The following is an 18,445-nucleotide window of genomic DNA, read 5'->3' as shown; positions in this document are numbered from 1 at the left end:
ACTTACATGTATTAAATTTAATAATAATTATTTGTCCTGGCAAGTTGGGTGTAGTACAAAAATTGATAATAGAATTTTAAATTAAAAAAGAACTGGAAAAAGCCATGTGAATGTACATGTACAGTGTACAGTATTAAGGCTAACAGCAGGCTGTTACGCGTACGCGTATTTTCCCCCTTTGCGATTAAAATTGTCTGGAGGAGTCGCCAATTTGCGACCAGCTTTCATCGTTTAAATAATAGAGTTAGCAGTTAGCATTTTGCTGCAACTTTTGCTAAAATAAATAAGGCGATAAAACATTATTTTGTTTCTCATCATGACTTTTGTTTCAAGTTAGAGATATTTTGCAAAATAGTAATGCGGTTGGACCACGTCACGATCCATACCATTGATCATTCACGATTTTTAGCGGTTTTTTATACATGTTATGTATTGCAGGCTCCTATTTTGTTTTGTTAAATCACTGGTGACACCCGTCTATACGGAACCCGGGCCCGCAGTGTGCGCGGCAGTCAAAACTGTGCTATCCTGTCAATCCTTGCCCTTTAAACAAAAACGGTGCATTTCTGTGCGTAAACGACGTTGTTGTTGATCTGCTCTGTCGAAAGGACACTATCAAAGTCTTTTTTCGCGAAGTTAACAGAAATAAATACATTATCAATCCAGTTTTAACGTCTTCTTACGCTTGATTTAAAAATACCAGACTGAATTTGTCTTAAAATAGTAAAGAAAAAGCACAAATAGCAGCCGAGGCACAACAGCTGACGTTTGCATCACCGCTCGCTGGCAACCCAGGTTTGTTGACATTTTTAAAGGTTGCCACAAAATCTGTTAAAATAATGGTTTTCTGGCATTTGAATAGTTGACATGATGTCGGATAGCACAGTTTTTCCCACTGGCTGAATTCTGATTGGTCAATTTAAATTTCAGTAGCTCTCGCCGTATGCATGGACAATTCAGCGCAATGATTGTCCCAACGATGATTACAAATGATTGCCGAAAAATGTGTGGAAACTTCTCACGAACATTCATCTTGCGAACGAAATGGCATGTTTTCTTCAATGTTCAGGAAAATAAGCGTTTCAAAATAGCCAATCTTTTTGGCCTTTCTGTTTGTGAGGGTGGTAAGCAGCTGCTTTGTCACTGATATCAGACATTTCTTCTGATTTATGCGGAAAATATTGTAATTATGCCGATGCGGATTTAATAGGGTATTATGTGGATCCACATTGCCGCATCCTGTCAGATGCCATGTACTATATGCATGTAAGCCAAGAATGGTTGCACCACCTTTATCACATTCCTGACAGCTACAAATAAAAAATTATTTTGTGTTATTTTACGCAGTCAAGTAGTCACATGAAACACATTGGGGTATGGACACTACAAAATATTTGCTACACCTACATGTAAATTCTCCACTTTGAATTTCTCCATGAATTCATATCTTTAAGTTAGTAAATCTTAAAGACATGATGCAAGGCTCAAAAGGTCTTCAATCACGGATTTTCAAGTTGAAAACAACTGTCTTCTTCCTTTTGAGTTAATTCTTCTTCTTGCTTTCGTTTAGGTGGTGATGGTGAAGCAGCTAGTTCTTATGTTAAATTTTATCCAGCCCCAGACGGATCTCAGGTCAAATGCCGTGGAGACTGAATTCATCTTGAATATCTTCAATGGATTTTATTACATACCTTCAAGGAATCTGAATGCCACCTTTTTTATCCAAAGCGATATTTAAGGGGCAATTAAAATGACCACGTATAATCAGGCCTTCTAATAGGGTGCGATGAAAAAATGCAAATTATGCGAAATTTGCAGGGCAGATAGTGCGATTAGAAAGACCAATTATGCGATTTTTTTCTGAGCAATTTTAAGCTTGTTTTTTAAGGTTTCAGGATAAAAAAAAAAACACGTTTTTACTGCGCTAAAGACATTTTGAACACAAGGGAACAGTAATTATGAATCTTGATCGACATTAGTTGGGATAAGTAAAAAAAATTGAGGTCTTCTGCACTATTGGTGCACCACGTTAAAAGTTGAAAGGACACAGCTAACATGCCAAATGAATGATCAATAATTATTAATATTCCTGTAGCTACAACTAGCTTCTTACACTTTGTTTTTGTGCGCAGTATTATATTTCTGAACAGATTTGCTAATCTGAACAAAGGGGGTGTTTGTGTTACACCAAGCAGCAACTCTTTAAGAATGAGACTCGTACCAGGCCCACATTGAACAGTTGCGTGTTTTCATGTCCAATTCTAAAATTGATCTACCTTCCATTAACGTAACAAAATTGGACCTCACTGTTGACGACAGCGAGGTATACTTGGCGGGTTATGAACTGATAAGGAAAGATCGTGTCAGAAATGGGCGTAACGGGGGTGGGCTCTGTTTCTATGTGCGATGTAATCTAAATTATAAAATCTGTGACGACTTGAGTTCTGAAAATCTCGAATTGTTGGTTTTGGAAATCACTAGGCTCCCGTCCAAACCATTCTTAGTTAGCACTTGGTATAGACCTCCCGATTCTCCGGTGAGTGTCTTCAATGACTTTGAAGAGGTAGTGATGAAAATAGACGCGGAAAATTCTGAGTTTTTTTCCTGTGAGATATTAACGTGGATCTCATGCCAGGCATAACAACAGCCTGCGCTATTAAACTTCAACACATCTTCGATATTTACTGACTTAACCAGCTACAGTCACTGAACCAACAAGGGTTGCTGTGAACACCTGCACATTTATTGATCATTGTATTACGAACTCACCCGATAAAATTGCCAAGTATGGTGCTGTTCACCCCTGTAATTAGCGACCACGCTCTAATTTACATGACATATAAGGCCAAGTGCGAGCGTTCAGGAGCTAGAACAATAAAAACTCGCCACATGAAAAATTTCCATAAGTCTAACTACCTAAGGGATCTACAACAAAAGGCGTGGTCTGATATTGAAACACTTAACGACCCAGATGATATGTGGTCCATGTGGAAAGATTTGCTAAACATTCCCCACTTAAATCTAAACGGGTTGGCAATAAAAAGGCCTTATGGATAACTGACCGTCTGCGCTGTGAAATGCACAAGAGAGATTTCTTAAAAAAGAAACTTAAGCCATGTTGGACCGTAAACAGTCAACATGGGATCAATACAAACGAGCCTGGAACCAGACAAATAACGAAATTAAGAAAGCCAAACGTAAATACTTCATTGACAATCTGGAGCTCAGGAAGTCAAATCCCAAAAAAACGTGGTATTTACTCAATGAACTGTCTTCGCGATGATCAAACAAGGCTGGGAATATTTCGGAAATTAAAATTGCCAAGCAAATTGCAACTGAACCCCTTGAAATAGCTGAAGAACTAAATCTGCACTTTTCAAACTTTGGTGAAAGGCTGGCCTCAGAAATTCCAGCATCTGATATAGAGCCTGCAACATATCTCACGCCAACTGAAACCTCGTTCTCATTGAAAGCACCATCGCTGAATGTAGTTTATAAGCTGTTGTCCAAACTAAATGAGAGGAAGTCGGCAGGACTAGATGATAGGGAGCTTAAGCACACACGTTTTTGAGACGCGGACGGCAACCTGAAGTGAGCTGTTGGCCTGTTTAACTTGTCTTCACGCAACCATATTTACATTACTAAGTATCTTTTCTCCATTAGAGATGATAAGTATAAAAATGTGGGAGACACCACTGTCCTGGCAAGTGGAATATTCTCTTCCAGTTGCCGTCCGCACCTCAAAAACACGCGTGCTTAAGCTCCCTAATATTCCAAATAAACTATTAAAAATGGCTGCCAGCACAGTTTCACCATCTCTTACACTAATCTTTGCTAAATCAATCGAGACTGGTATCTTTCCAAATGAGTGAAAAATGTGTTTGTGATCAACTTAGTGAGTATCGTAACGCTAACAACCTACTAAGCCACTGTCAATCTGGATTTCGATCGTTACACAGTACCCTTACTGCCCTGGTTGATGCTGCAAACAGCTGGTTGGTTAATATCGACAATGGCCTTGTCAACGGTGTAGTTTTCATAGATCTTAAAAAGGCCTTCGACACCATTGATCACAATATTCTCTTACGGAAGCTCTGTATAATTTATAATGTGCTGATACAATCAGTATTAAGTGGTTTGAATCTTATCTTTTCTGCCGAAGTCAGAGATGTAGTCTTGCTGGCCAGTTGTCTAATGTTGCACCGGTTTCTTGTGGCATCCCACAGGGTAGCAACCTAGGACCACTCTTATTCCTAGTTTACATTAACCATCTGCCAAATTGCCTTAGGTTGACCTTCCCAAGGATGTTTGCTGGTGATGCTAACATAACCTTTGCTGCCAGCACATTGACTGATCTAGAGAACGGTTTAAAGTCAGAGTTAAGAAGTCTTAATATGGCTCATTTCCAACAAACTGAGCTTGAATGTTGCGAAGACCGAATTTATGGTTATTGGGTCAAACCAACATTTAAATTCATTCTCAGACAATCAAGTAAACATTGAGATTGATGCTAAATTAATCACTAAAAAGTTAAAGAAGCTAAAATTAATCACTAGGCGTGATAATTGACGATCGGGCTCCCACATGGCAATCTTGTAAAACAGTGTACATTGTAGTTGTAATGAAACTTTTTATTGTAATATATACTGAAGATTTTACCGTGTATAAATAAATAAAGTAAGTAAGTAAGTAAGGCCCCCGACATGCAAAATAACACCTTGAACTTCGAATGTTTACGAAATCGAAGGTAACAAAGGCTTTATAGCCGTTTTCCAAGGAAAATCATCTCTAAAATGGCATATTTATGCAGGAACTCCTAAGAAACTTGTTGATTTATGTTTTATTTTATGAATTTTGTGCATTGTTTCGTGAATTATGTGATTTTTCGTGAATTGTGCGATCGGATGCGCTTTGAGGTTGATTGTGCAAAATCGCACCATCGGGTAATATCAGAAGGCCGGTATAATGACGTTTTCTTCATTCCCCAAATCATTATTTTTCAATAAATTTTGCCAGATTGTGATTTAACGGCATCAGCACCCTTATTTGGTCCGTATTCTGTTTGCAATAGTATAAATTTCTTCTTTTTTCCCAACTGTAAACAATATCAGTCTCACCATTAAATCTGTCGGACACAACCGAATATCGATATCAAAGCCGTTCTTAATAATTGGCACTGCAACACCTCTGGCATTTTGTACTACCATGAGAAAACACTAATTGTGCACCCCATTCTTTTCTCCAATGAGCCTCACTTTCTTTGCAGGAATGTGTTTTTTGTAAAAATATCAAGTCCCCTGAGAAGTCATCTACCGGAGCAAGCGTTCTCATTAAACACTGTACACTGTGTATTTGTCATCAGATCTGGTGTCTGGTTGTGTTAACGTCAGACTTGAGTCCTCGTTACCTTTCGGGGGAGTTCAGCTTCTTCTCGGAAATGATTTGGCGGGAGACAAAGTGGTCATCAATCCTATTGTAACTGATGTGCCTTGTGTAGAGCAGTTGCCTGACCCAGTAGAGAAAGAAATTCCAAATTTGTGTCTTGCATGTGCTGTAACCCATGCTAGGAGTAAAAAGAAATCAAGTGATGAAGATACAGATGTTGACCTAGCAGGTACCTTCATCAGTCAAGTTTTTGAGGAAGGTGTCCCAAAGAATCTGGAACAAAGTCATTAAAAGATGGGGATACGAACAGTTTAAAGAAAGATGCCGAACTAAATTCTAGATCACACCTCATTGCTGAACAGCATAGAGACCCAGAGATCTCGCCGTTCCAGAGGGCAGTTTGTGAAAGTGAATTTTTAAAGAATCCTGTTTGTTTCTTCACAAAAAACGGAGTTTTGATGAGAAAATGGAGACCACCGGATGTTTCAGCTGACGATGAGTGGGCTGTCAAGTACCAGATTGTTGTGCCGAAAGTTTACAGACCAGAAATTCTCAGCATGGCACATGAAGCCCCCTTGTCTGGTCACATGGGTGTCAACAAGACACAACAGAGGACTTTGAGTCATTTTTATTGGCCAATTTTGAGGAAGGATGTAGCTGATTTCTGCAGATCATGTCACGCCTGTCAAGTAGTAGCAAAGCCAAATCAAATCATACAAAAGGCACCACTACAGCCAATCCCAGCAATCAAGGAGTCCTTCAGCCATAATTATTGTTGATTGCGTTGGTCCATTACCAAAGATGAAATCTGGAAACCAATACCTGTTGACGATCATGTGTGCATCTACCAGGTTTCCAGAAGCAATACCTTTTAAGAAATGTTAAGGCAAAGACCATTGTTAAGGCTTTAACCAAGTTCTTCTCACTGGTTGGTCTTCCTACCTCAATCTGGTCAAACCAAGGTTCAAAGTTTACGGCAGGCGTATTTCAGCAAGTCATGAACGAAATGGGAATCAGACAATACAACTCCTCAGCTTATCAGCCAGGGTGTCAAGGAGCTCTCGAGAGATAGCATCAGACGCTGAAGAACAAGACGAGGATCTATTGCTTCGAGACAGAGAGAAATTGGCCTTAGCGCTGTACTCCTACAAGAGCAAGACAACAAAGAGAAAAAGCCTGTTGCCTATGCGTCAAGATCCATGACCAGTACAGAACAAAGATACGCCCAAATTGAAAAGGAGGCACTTGCAACTACCTGGGCATGTGAGAAGTTCAATGGGCAAGGATATCCTAATTGAAACCGATCATAAACCACTTGTGCCTCTCTTTGGTTCAAAGACGCTGGATGAACTATCCCTAAGAATTCAAAGATTTCGAATGAGGCTGATGAAGTATTCGCTCAAGATGCTACATGTCCCTGGGAAAGAGTTGCTGACTGCAGATACCCTGTCAAGAGCACCCCTAGATAACCAATTTTCAAAAGAAGATGAAGTCTCAATGAAGACTTAAACTTGTACGTTTCACACATCTTGGAGAGCTTTCCAGCAACAGAGCGAAAACTCAATGAGTTAAGACTTCACCAACAGAATGATGAAGTATGCAAAAAACTATTTGAATTCTGTACCGACGGCTGGCCATATTGGTCTGAGAGGGCTACTATTACTATCCAAAGAGGTCTTCTTCTGAAAGATCAGAGAATTATCACCCCTTCGATTAAACATCCTGGACAAAATTCACGCAGGACACCAAGGAATCTGCAAATGTCGTGAAAGAGCCTGTGACTCTGTATGGTGGCCAGGTCTCAGCAAGCAAATCGAAGATATGGTTACCATGTGCACAACATGCTCCAAACAGAAAAGAAATCGTGCTGAACCAATGATGCCAACGACACTTCCAGAGCGACCATGGAAGAAGATAGGCGTTGACCTTTTCCACCATAGTGGTAAAGAGTACATAATCGCTGTTGATCATTATTCAAGATTCTTTGAAATTGCCCCCTTGAAAAACACCACGTCAGAAAGTGCAATTAATCATCTGAAGTCGTTCTTCAGTTGTCATGGCATCCCAGAGATCATAATATCTGATAATGGTCCACAATTTTCAGCTGCTACATTCTCCAAATTTGCCGAAGAATGGGGATTTACTCACCTAACCAGTAGTCCTCACTACCCTCAAAGCAATGGGGAAGCAGAAAGAGCTGTTCAGACGGCTAAAGATCTGATAACCAAATCTGAAGATCCTTATTTGGCACTTTTGTTATACAGATCTACACCGCTGCACAATGGGTACACCCCTGTAGAGTTACTGATGGGAAGAAAACTTCGTTCTTCACTTCCTTTGGCTCCAAAGAAACTAACACCAAAATGGACAGAAACAGAGCAGTTGAGGAAAACTGAGACGGAGTACAAGTACAAGCAAACCGAAAACTACAACCGGCGACATCGTGCTTCAATTCTACCTGAGCTAAAACCAGGCGACAAAGTTTGGGTGACAGACCAGAGTTCCCCTGCTGTTATAGTGCAGAAATCCCCCGAATCCCCCGAACCTAGATCGTACTTGGTCAAAACCGACCAATCCCTTCTGCGGAGAAATAGGAGACATCTGGTTGAAACTCCAACCCCCGCTGCTAAGCTGGAGAGAGAAAAGAGAGATGAGCTGTCTAAATGTGAAAGTTTGAGCAATTTCACAGTAATTCGTTCGGGCAGAACTGTTATTCCACCAAAACGATTAGACCTTTGAACACACTGTAGGCTTAGGTTATAGAAAGACTGTTTGAATACAAAAGTAAGAAAACCGGACAGAGACTTTCCTTCTGATTTTTCTTTCGATTTGATTTTTTTGACATCATAGAATATAGAGACCGATTTCATAGGATTTTTGATTCCTTTAAAATTTTCTTTAGATTTGCTGAAAGGGAGATGTGAGGTTATTGTTCGTCGCTTGACGTAACTATGTAACATGAGATTTCTTATTATTGTATAACAAGGCTGGAGTCGAGAAAATAAATGATTTTGATAGAAAACTACACACCTACAGGCTGAATCCTATCAAGCAGAAATATCTTAAAGAAGAAACGCAATACTTATTGGAGAATGATTTCGAACCAAGTCACAGTACATGTAGCTGGAGTTCACCTTGCATTTTGGTGCCAAAACCAGACGGTAGTGAACAAAAAAGTAAACAGTGTTAGTAAATCAGACACTTTTCCAATACCACACATGGATGACTGTATTGACAACATAGGTTTTTGGCAAGTTCCGCTTACTGAACAAGCAAAAGAGATTTCAGCTTTTGAAACCCCCGGATGGACTGTACCAATACAAGGTTATGCCTTTTGGTATGAAATACTCGCCAGCCACTTTTCAGCACCTTATCAACAAAGTTATCGCTGGCCTTCACGGATGCGAAGCGTACATCGATGATGTTAATATCTACAGTCCCCTGGGAGAAACATTAATTGCAAATCATCCAAGAGTTTTTAACTAACTCAAGCAAAGCTCACTATTAACCTCTCCAAGAGTGAATTTGCACATTCCCCCAAGCACAGGTAACTTACTTGGGGCATGTGGTTGGACAAGGGAAAGTGAAACCAGTCGATGCTATTTCTGAATTCCCGCGACCAGAAAACAAGAAACAACTAACGCATTTTTTTGGTATGGCAGGATATTACAGAAAGGTTCTGCCCAAATTTCTCTCAGTCTGCAGTCACCGAACCTCTGACTCAATTACTAAATAAGAGAGAAAAGTTTGTGTGGTACAACACATGTCAAAAAGCATTTCAAGAATAAAAAGCATTACTGGACAGCGCCCCAGTGTTGGCAGCTCCTGATTTTAATGCCCCGTTCAAGTTAGCCGTAGAAGAAAGTGATGTTGCTGCTGGTGCGAGGTTATTATCTTTCTGCCGGTAATTGGTTAGGTACCATAACAGTACCTTTGCACAAACAAAATGTGGAATGCATCAAACTTGTTTTGTTTCATTTAACTGATACATTGACCTGTCCAAATATTCGATTTTTCCTGAAGAAAACCACTCTTATCCACTTATAAACAGAAATGTAAAGAGATAAATTTCAAGTGACCTCACATACGCTCAAATATGGCCCTTTGAGGTATTCAATGAGCCCACTAAATTCCGAAATCAGAATTCTGGTAGTAGTTTTCTCATTAAACAGGTAGACATGTATCGGTGTTTTCCTTTTTTCCTCAAATATCTGCAACAAAAGATCTCTAACACATACAGTCATATATTTTTCCTGGTCAAAACATAATTTTTTATAGTAGTCTCTGTGAACTCGGCCACCCTGATTGTGCTCTACAGTACTGCTTGAAACTATTAATTTTGTGCATTTGCGGTTCTGACTAGGTAAAACCGTGGATTCAATTGCCAGTTTGACCAAGGTAAAACCTTGTTTACGGTAACCGAAAGCCAAGGTTTTTCCTAGTTTTTTTGCGGTTCATGTACCCCACGATTAAGAAAGGACGCAGTATGGCTTGTGCTTTTTTTAAGCGTTGTAATTTAGTGTAGCTGCTATCAACGAAATCTGCATATTTTTGCGGATCTATCGCATTGATAATAATTAATATACATATTTGCCGAATTTACAATCTGCCATGGTAGGCACATTCGATTATAATAAAGTCCCTTAGTTTAAGGCATTTCTTGGTTTTCTTTTTCCAGCAAACATCAAATTGAATATTTCTAAAATTGTTCAAGATCTGCTCAACACTGATGGTATAGCAGCAATCAGCAGAAATTCTATCAAGAAATACAATGTACACGCAGGATTTTAGCTAGGATTTGATCACTGGGGGACAGTTTGTCCCCTTGGCTAAAATTGTGGGGGACATTTTCATTTTTAGGGGGACAATCAACTTTTTTCCATTTCCTATGTTTAAACAAAGAAACAGGCACGACAACAAAAACATATTTCATTACCTGTTACTTAAGAAAATGGTGTCACTGGCTTGCGATTGACCATTGTTCTCTAAAAACACAACGCTGTGATGGTGTTGCTGAGTGTATCCCCCATAGTTTCCTAATTTATTTAACAGCATCCACGAGTTCTTTACAGTCGTTGTGACTTAGAAGAGTTGAGGTTCTAAAATTTGTACACCCTTTTTCCGATGCCGAAGGGGTTTGTTTTCTCAGATTTCCAACAAAAATAGCAGAACATCGCCTCCTTTTCATAGCCCAACAACGTGTGATCTCGCAACCAAGTTTTCTGGAAAGATCATGGTTTTGTTTGAGCCCCATCTGTTTCTTCCTCATTAATGCACTGTTCTTCTTCTGTATTTTTGTTTCTGTGATCAATCTGGCTTCGAGTGAGTGATGACATTTTAATTCCCAGATGCGGGCATCACACTTGGTTGAACATCAGTAGTGTGACTGAAAAGTGACTAAACTAGGGCTGCAGCGATACACCGGTGCACCACGATATTTTTGTCACAATACGAATATCGATATTTGAATGGGATATCGCTGTGTCACAAAACAATAAAATATTCCTCATCATAAATCAGAAATTACTTTACCAACATGCAGAAATTACTGTTTTAATCAGTTTAATGACTTCTCACCCTAGTACAAGCCTTTTTTTAGCCACAGGACTTCGTCCTTGCTTAGTATCGCTTCGCATGCTTTCGATCAGGTATTTTTCAAGATGGCGGCATGAACGCATGCGTAGTTCCAATAAGTTGTCAGCTGACACAGTCTTACGCGCACACAGCAAAAATACGCGGTTTGTTCATCAAAAGGTCTTCCTCTGTTGAGTTACAACTGGCACCGTCCTCGTTTAAATTAAAGGTGTGGAAAGACTTTGGATTTAAAGTACTTTATGATGCCCAAGGGGTAAGGAACGATGTATCGTATCGTGTATCGTATCGTGGCACTTGTATCGAGATATGTATCGTATCCTAAGAAAATGTATCATTGCAGCCCTCCTTAAAACGCATGATTAAATTCCTCCCACGGTCTGTGTTTCAGCTTGTAATTTTTGTAATAAACTGTATCTTGTGTGCTTCCTTCTGAGTTTTTCCCCAGATTTTGAAGAGGACAAAAAGGTCCATTTGGCCGTTTTTTTAGGGGACAATTTCAATATCAGTGCGGGATTGGCACAATGGCGCGGCCTGGCTCAAACACATGTAACGTGTTTGGGAAATCTCGTCTCAAATGGTGACGCCCCTTGAGGCAGCCGGCCATGAAAGATACGCGAAAGGCATTTCGATCTCATCAACCAAAAGATGGAAGAAAGCGATCAACTGTACAAGTAATTGTCAGCCAATCAGGCTACATGGCTCTCCATCTGTTACAAACTTGTTAAGCATGCAGCTTGGATTATTTACATGTACATTTTAACTCGCCTAATTGTCAAACCGGCCAAAGTCTACACTATGGTCGTTGAAGCACTAATTTCACTTAATCTTACTCATTCAGAGGAGTGAATATTTCTGAACTTCAAGCTCAACTGCTGAATAACCTGCCACTCACTAGGGAAAAAATATGCTTAAAAACATTCCTTTTGTTATTCAAATTACTTTTGCCAACCACAGGAACAAAAGAACTTTTGTTTCGATAGCCAGTAGGGCTCTGGTTGGTACATTAATGACAATGAGGGATGTCAACAATAATTATCTTCCCTATATTTTGAATCAGAAATGATCATAATTAACACGTGACAAGGAGTTGCTTAACAAACTTTGCTTGTATAATACATGTATTTGAGTCATTCATAAAGGTTTACATGTAGTTCAAGGCTGGAGCTTTTCAACAACTATCTTGTAAACATTTCTATTTGGACATGATGCAAAATTTGAAGCACTTTTGATTCTAAATCTCCTGTCAGAATGCACTGGTGGCAACTAATTATGCAAAAACCACAGTTTTTTTTAAAGAAATGTCCTTTTTACACCTTTGGGACAACTACATGTACACTGTATTCATCATGACAGCGAAAAACTTACAAATTATTAAATATAAAGATGAAAGAATTACGCATGATGAAAGGCTATCAACATTCTCTGTTCTCTGTCATGGCAAAGTGGGACGAACATATAAGGTTGTGTTGCATTGGTGCTGTGAAAAACAGTTTGGATATTCATTCCCTACTGTGGGAAGCAACATGTAGGTGTGATAACATTTAGCAATGTTTTGCAACCATTGTTTTCTTGCGGCACATTACCGCAATTAAATCGGCCGCAGTATTCGGTTGCTTTCGTCTTTGCCTCGGTTGCAGTTTTCATCCAACCTTGGTGAATTCGCGGTAAACACTGTCGGCAAAGACGAGGAACATGTACATGTATTACCATGTGCAAATGCACTAATGGTTTCAAGTGGTGCTGTACCTGTAAAATAATAATTATTTATATTTCGCAATACTACTGTACATGTATTATACACAGGTACATGTACATTGTACTGTATTATAGATCTACTTGAATCAACCAAATACACTGTACTAAAATTCATTTTTGGCAAACAATATTAATTTTAGTGTGTCATTGGTCCTAAAGATGAATCTAAATCTTTGCTTTCATAGCTGATACATTGTACTTCTCAGATTACTGAATGAAATGCTGTGGTGGAGTACATGTACCCAGGGGTTTCAATAACTTTTGAAGTAGATGCCTGGGCAATTCAATGTAAGCAGCGGTCACTCTTGTCTTTTACAAGGGTTTGAATGAAAATCAAGGCAGAGTAGCTAGTAGTGAAAGTCAAATTTCTGAAGGAAAACAGGTGTGAGGCCTCAACAGCAAATGGCGCGAAAAGATCCGAGATGCCGTCGGCTGTGTCAGAGAACATGGATGAGTGTGGGTCTCAAGCAAGTATTGATCATAGTGTTTTAACACACATTTTCTCAAATGCTTTGCAAAATTCGTTCACTGGGCTTCGAGAAACGATGGAATCTGGTTGTCATGATCTTGGAAACCCGTTCTTGAGAGCACATGGTCAGGACGAGGACCCTGACATTTCCATTGCATCATTGAATAAAGGGGCGGTACATGTACATGTACATGTACATGTATACTGTGGTGCCCGGCTTCTAATGAAACCCCTGTAATACATGTACCTCTCTCACACAAGCCAGCCCAGCATTTTGGATTTCAGTCACTTTCAAAGCAAATTGTTTCAAATAAAACAATACCTGTGCAAAGAGCTCGAAAATTCTCGCAGGTCCTGGGACAAATGTCAGGAAATAATTCAAAAATGATCCTGCCAGCTGAAAATTGAGTAAGAAGGAAGAAAATGACTGTCAAATCAATCTGCATTCAAACTTTGATTTCAGTTTAATACTAGCAGTAACTTCCTAAATAATAATTAATAATAATTACATGTAACCTTTAAAGACAAAGGTCATAAGGATCACGGCAAAGCGAATGAGCATATTACCATCAATAATCTCAGCATAGAAGAGGTAACATCCTTCACATACTTAGGCAGTGTTATTAACATCACGAGAGGAACGGACGAAGACGTATTGGCAAGGATAGGGAAAGCATGTGGTGCATTATTTTAATATCTTAAAAAGCATCTGGAGATCCAGGGAAATAACAACAGCTACCAAAATTTCAATTATAAAGTCTGTCTTGCTCTATGGGTCTAAAACATGGAGAATGACTGAGAAGACCGTGTCAAAATTACAGACTTTCGTAAATAGATGCCCGCGCAGAATCCTTGGTATTTAATGGCCTGTCATTATCAGCAATTTTAATCTATGGGAAGCCACAGGTCAAGCACCTGTGAGGCAACAGATGATGAGCACTTTTCAGCAAACTTAACGGCCGTTCTACACATACATGTACAATTCTTCTGTTAAATTCCTGAGATACATGTATGTTCCTTGCCTATGCCATTATATACAAGTACAGCTGTAAGTTGAGGTAATCACATAATTTCGGGTGAAATTAAATTTTGATTCACCTTGTGTCTTACAGTGCAACACGCCCTACCGTGGCCACCCAACTAACTTTCACATTTGACAACTACGTGTAAGTACGTCAATTCAAACAACCCATTCAACGGTTTTCAACTTACAAGCGTGCGAACTTTGCAAGGAGGGGTGACTGTCAATCAAATTCGCATACCCTGATTGGTGTATAAGTTATAAAAAACTTTGTTAGGTGGCCACGGTAAGGCACGTCGCACTGTAAAGGTCCAAACTACCAATAACAATAAATGTCTGAGAGAATGTTTAGAAATCTCAACAGACACAAAAATAGTTGAGATAGCCAAAGTAAACTCCAGGGATGTTTTGCCTCAGTGATACTATATACCTCTTTCATAATGGCCGCCAAATAAAATACTCTGAGAAAATTGAAACAATAACGGTTGTCAACGGGTTACAACATTACATGTATACCATTACCGCGACTGCATGTATTTTTGCCTGCAGCCAGAGACTGTGTTCTTGGTGTTGGCCGTAATTGATTATGCTGTTCTCAGGGATTTTAAAACGCCTTGCACCGATATCTCATCAACGAGCTCGTTCACATTGAGAAAAGGATGATTTCAATCATTGTGCCTGGCACAAGCTACAAAATGCATGCAAGATTCTTGGTGTAACACCAATGGTAAATCATATTGAGTCATTATGTGGTAAACTTTTCAATAACATCGCATCCAATAAAGACCATAGGCTGAACAGCTTACTTCCGCCATTATATAGGACTTCAAGGTACAATTTACATTATCCCACAAGTCTGCCCCAACAGACCAAAGAACTCTTTTATACTTGCAATGGCCCGCCAAGGAAATTGAATTTTATAGGTAAATTTTTATTAGTGGAACTTGAAACAATCATTGCGGGTTATTTTGCGAAATATATATTATAGTTGTTAGAAAGGTGAGGCTAATGAAACCAACACATGATTCACTGTTATTCCAAGTTTCGTGCTTACGCACTCATCAGACAGTATTTAAGATTAAATACTGTCTGATGAGTGCGTAAGCACGAAACTCGAAGTAACAGTGAATCATGTGTTGGTTTCATTAGCCTCACCTTTCTACGATTTAGCTCTACACTTATGTCTATCGAGCACTATTTAACAGTGTTCGCAGCCTTATTATTATTATTATTATTATAGTTGTTAGAAATGTAAATTAAGGTTTCAGTATAATAGTGAATGTTTTCTAGACCTCTTTTATAATACTTAGAATTCATATTATACACTGCACATTGATTATTATTGTAATTTTTAAAAATTATTTTTAGTATGTAAACAATAATTGCATAATTCAGCCTATTAGCCTGTGAACACAGAAGTATTTCCGGCGGAAATACGTCTGTGTTCGCAGGCTATCAGCCTATGGGCTGCAATGTGATTTTAATTAACACCTACCTGCCTACCTATCCCACTAAAAGAAAAACGTCCTCTGGGGATGAGAATTGAAATGGGCATAAAGCTACTGTGTACCAAAGCTACCAAAATCTGATTGAGCGATTAGCATGCCCTCCAAGATTATGAAAAACTTGGTTTTATCAAAAGAGTCGATCAAGGAAAACAAGGCTGCCGTCTAAGCAAATTTTTCCCGAGCCCTTCGGGCTTCCAACGTTGAAAGTTTGTAGCCTAAGTCATTTTTTCAAGAGCCCAGAATTAATTAATTAAAAGTGAGGATGAATCACCTTGTGATAAGCCAGACGCCTGTTCGGGCTACTCGTTCAAAAATATGGTCGCCCGCGCTCGCAAGTAAGGCGCCCCAGGCGACCGTTTGGCAGCAGCCTTGAGTCAAAAATAATCAACCACCGTAAGAAAGATTTGCGAGCTGACGTGTCGAGAGCTGGCCCTTCGTCAGAGTAAATTTGATAAAACCAAATTTTTTATGTTTCATTGTCCAGAAACGCAGTACCAAAGTTTCTTTTGAAAGTAACCTCATCATTCCCCTTTTAGATTATAATTTGCACTCAGTTTTGGCCTCTCACCACCTGAGGGCAGCCTTAGAACCAGAAGATCAGTCTCCTCCTTACCTAGAGAGCCACTGATTTCCACATCGAAAAAGCATCTTGGACGGTAGCCTTTCGCTTCGGGAACAGCCATCTTGGATTCGCTCACCCGAAGTGAGTGATGGGATATGCTATTTCGAGTCTGTCACCGTACGGGGATTCTTTCTACGACCAGATAGATGGTGTAGCTATGGGCTCCCCCCTCGCTCCTGTTCTTTCTAATTTATTTATGGGTCATCATGAAAAATTATGGTTGGAAATTTTCCAGGACTCCGAGATATTGTTTTACCGACGTTATGTTGATGATACATCTTGTTTATTTCATTCGGAGAATCAAGCGCTATTATTTTTCAACTACATTAACTCCAGGCACCCTAACATCAGATTCACTATGGAAAAGGAAATAGATCATAAGATACCTTTCTTAGATGTTTTGATCAACAATGACACTCATTTTTCTGTCACTAGTGTTTACCGTAAGAAAACCTTCACGGGCCTTTTGACTAATTACTTTAGTTTTACATCGTGTTCCTACAAACTGGGTCTCATTCGCACGCTTGTTGACAGAGCCTGTAAGATCACACTTGGTTGGGTTTTCACGAGGACATCACGAAACTTACCAAAATCCTTCAGAAGAATCTTTTTCCAGTCCATCTAGTTGAAAACATTATTAATCGCTACCTCGCACTTACTCCCCATGGCTGTAATCCCCTGGCTTCCGTCTCTGACACTACACGTACCTTTTACTTTAAATTACCTTACATTGGTCCTTTTTCTTTTATCACACAGAAAAAAGGTTCGCCATTTTACCAAACGTTATTGTAATAATATTGATATTAAGTTAGTTTTCTCATCCTTTAAAATCGGCAACATGTTCAGTGTGAAGGATCCTGTCCCTCGTAGGCTCCGTGCGGGTGTGGTAAACAAGTTTTTGTGTGCGGGCTGTAGTGCCTGCTATGTCGGCGAAACTACCCGGCATTTTTCCACGCGCGTACGTGAGCACAATTTCAGTGATAGGACCTCGCATGTTCTTAAACATTTACAGAATTCTGAGCATTGCCGCACTTTGTGCTCTAATGACTGTTTCAGCATCCTAGATCACGCTTCTACCACCTTCAACTTAAGATAAAAGAAGCCATTCTTATTCTATGGAACAAACGTACTAACACTTAATCATCAACTTTATCATGTTAATTTATGCCCCGTCCACACGTATCCGGAGATTTTTGTATCCGCAAATTTTTTTATGCGGATACACCTAGCGTCCACATCTGTCCGCCGTATACGCTCGGTGTATCCGGAGATTTCTGTATACGCTCTCCAGAGTGGAAATTTCCGTATACGCTGTGTATCCGGATGCGTGTGGACGCTCGTATCCGTATATTTTTGTATACGCTGACGTCACAGTATCAGAACCAGTCTTTTTCCGCGCGAGATTTTCAAAATGGCGGCGAGCAGAAACGTTGTGTGTTCAATGCTACTAGGACTACATTTACTTTCAAGCCCAATAGCGTGTCTCGAACTAAATGTTGCAATGTTAAATCTAAACTTTAACTACTTGAGAAGACGTCTAAGCATTATGCGGCTTCTAGCCATATCTGATTCAAAACAAATGAGTTGTCTTTGGTTTTTTTCTGTTTTTCTCTTAATTGAGACATTTTTTATGGAGTTTTTTAACAGGAATTTTTTCGCTCTTCAAGCTCACACGTGTTGAAACCTCAAGTAAACAAACAAGAAAGCCGCGAATTTGGCGCCAAAATTATCGCAGGCTCAGCTTTCTTTGTAATGCGCATGCTCTGTTGACTAATCCTTTCAGATGTCCGGATACGAATCGGATACGTGTGGACGATCGTATACGATTCGTATACGCTACGTGTGGACGCAGATATTTTTGTATCCGCATAAAAAAATTTGCGGATACAAAAATCTCCGGATACGTGTGGACGGGGCCTTAAAGCTTTCTTTGTAATTTTTTTTTTTTACATTGTCAAGTTTCCTTTTCTTCTTATAGTTAATTAGCATTTTGGTTCTCACTATATATTCAACTCTGTACTTTGTAATTTAAACTGAAGATGACAAAGTTTCTGTCGAAACATGTTTTTAAATTTAAAAAGTGTTGTGTT

The 18,445-nt window shown here is 39.4% G+C and overlaps 2 protein-coding genes across 3 annotated transcripts in view; both read right to left on the bottom strand.

Annotated features, from left to right (window-relative positions):
- LOC138012732 (peptidyl-prolyl cis-trans isomerase G-like) overlaps window positions 1-16,422 on the bottom strand; it is a 40,862-nt gene extending 24,440 nt beyond the window's left edge. For both annotated transcript variants that reach the window (XM_068859605.1, XM_068859606.1), the window contains exons 1-2: window positions 16,347-16,422; window positions 13,527-13,601 (exon numbers count right to left, since the gene is read on the bottom strand). In XM_068859605.1, coding sequence (XP_068715706.1) covers window positions 13,527-13,601; window positions 16,347-16,416 — 145 coding nt within the window. In that variant the 5' untranslated portion in view covers window positions 16,417-16,422. The remainder of the gene's footprint in view (window positions 1-13,526; window positions 13,602-16,346) is intronic.
- LOC137968129 (uncharacterized) overlaps window positions 1-18,445 on the bottom strand; it is a 197,285-nt gene that overhangs the window by 54,645 nt on the left and 124,195 nt on the right. The window lies entirely within an intron of this gene.

Source organism: Montipora foliosa, chromosome 8 (genome assembly GCF_036669935.1).
Source record: "Montipora foliosa isolate CH-2021 chromosome 8, ASM3666993v2, whole genome shotgun sequence".
NCBI classification, from domain to species: domain Eukaryota; kingdom Metazoa; phylum Cnidaria; class Anthozoa; order Scleractinia; family Acroporidae; genus Montipora; species Montipora foliosa.
Note: the sequence above shows the minus strand (reverse complement) of the source record. Positions and strands in the feature narration are given on the sequence as shown.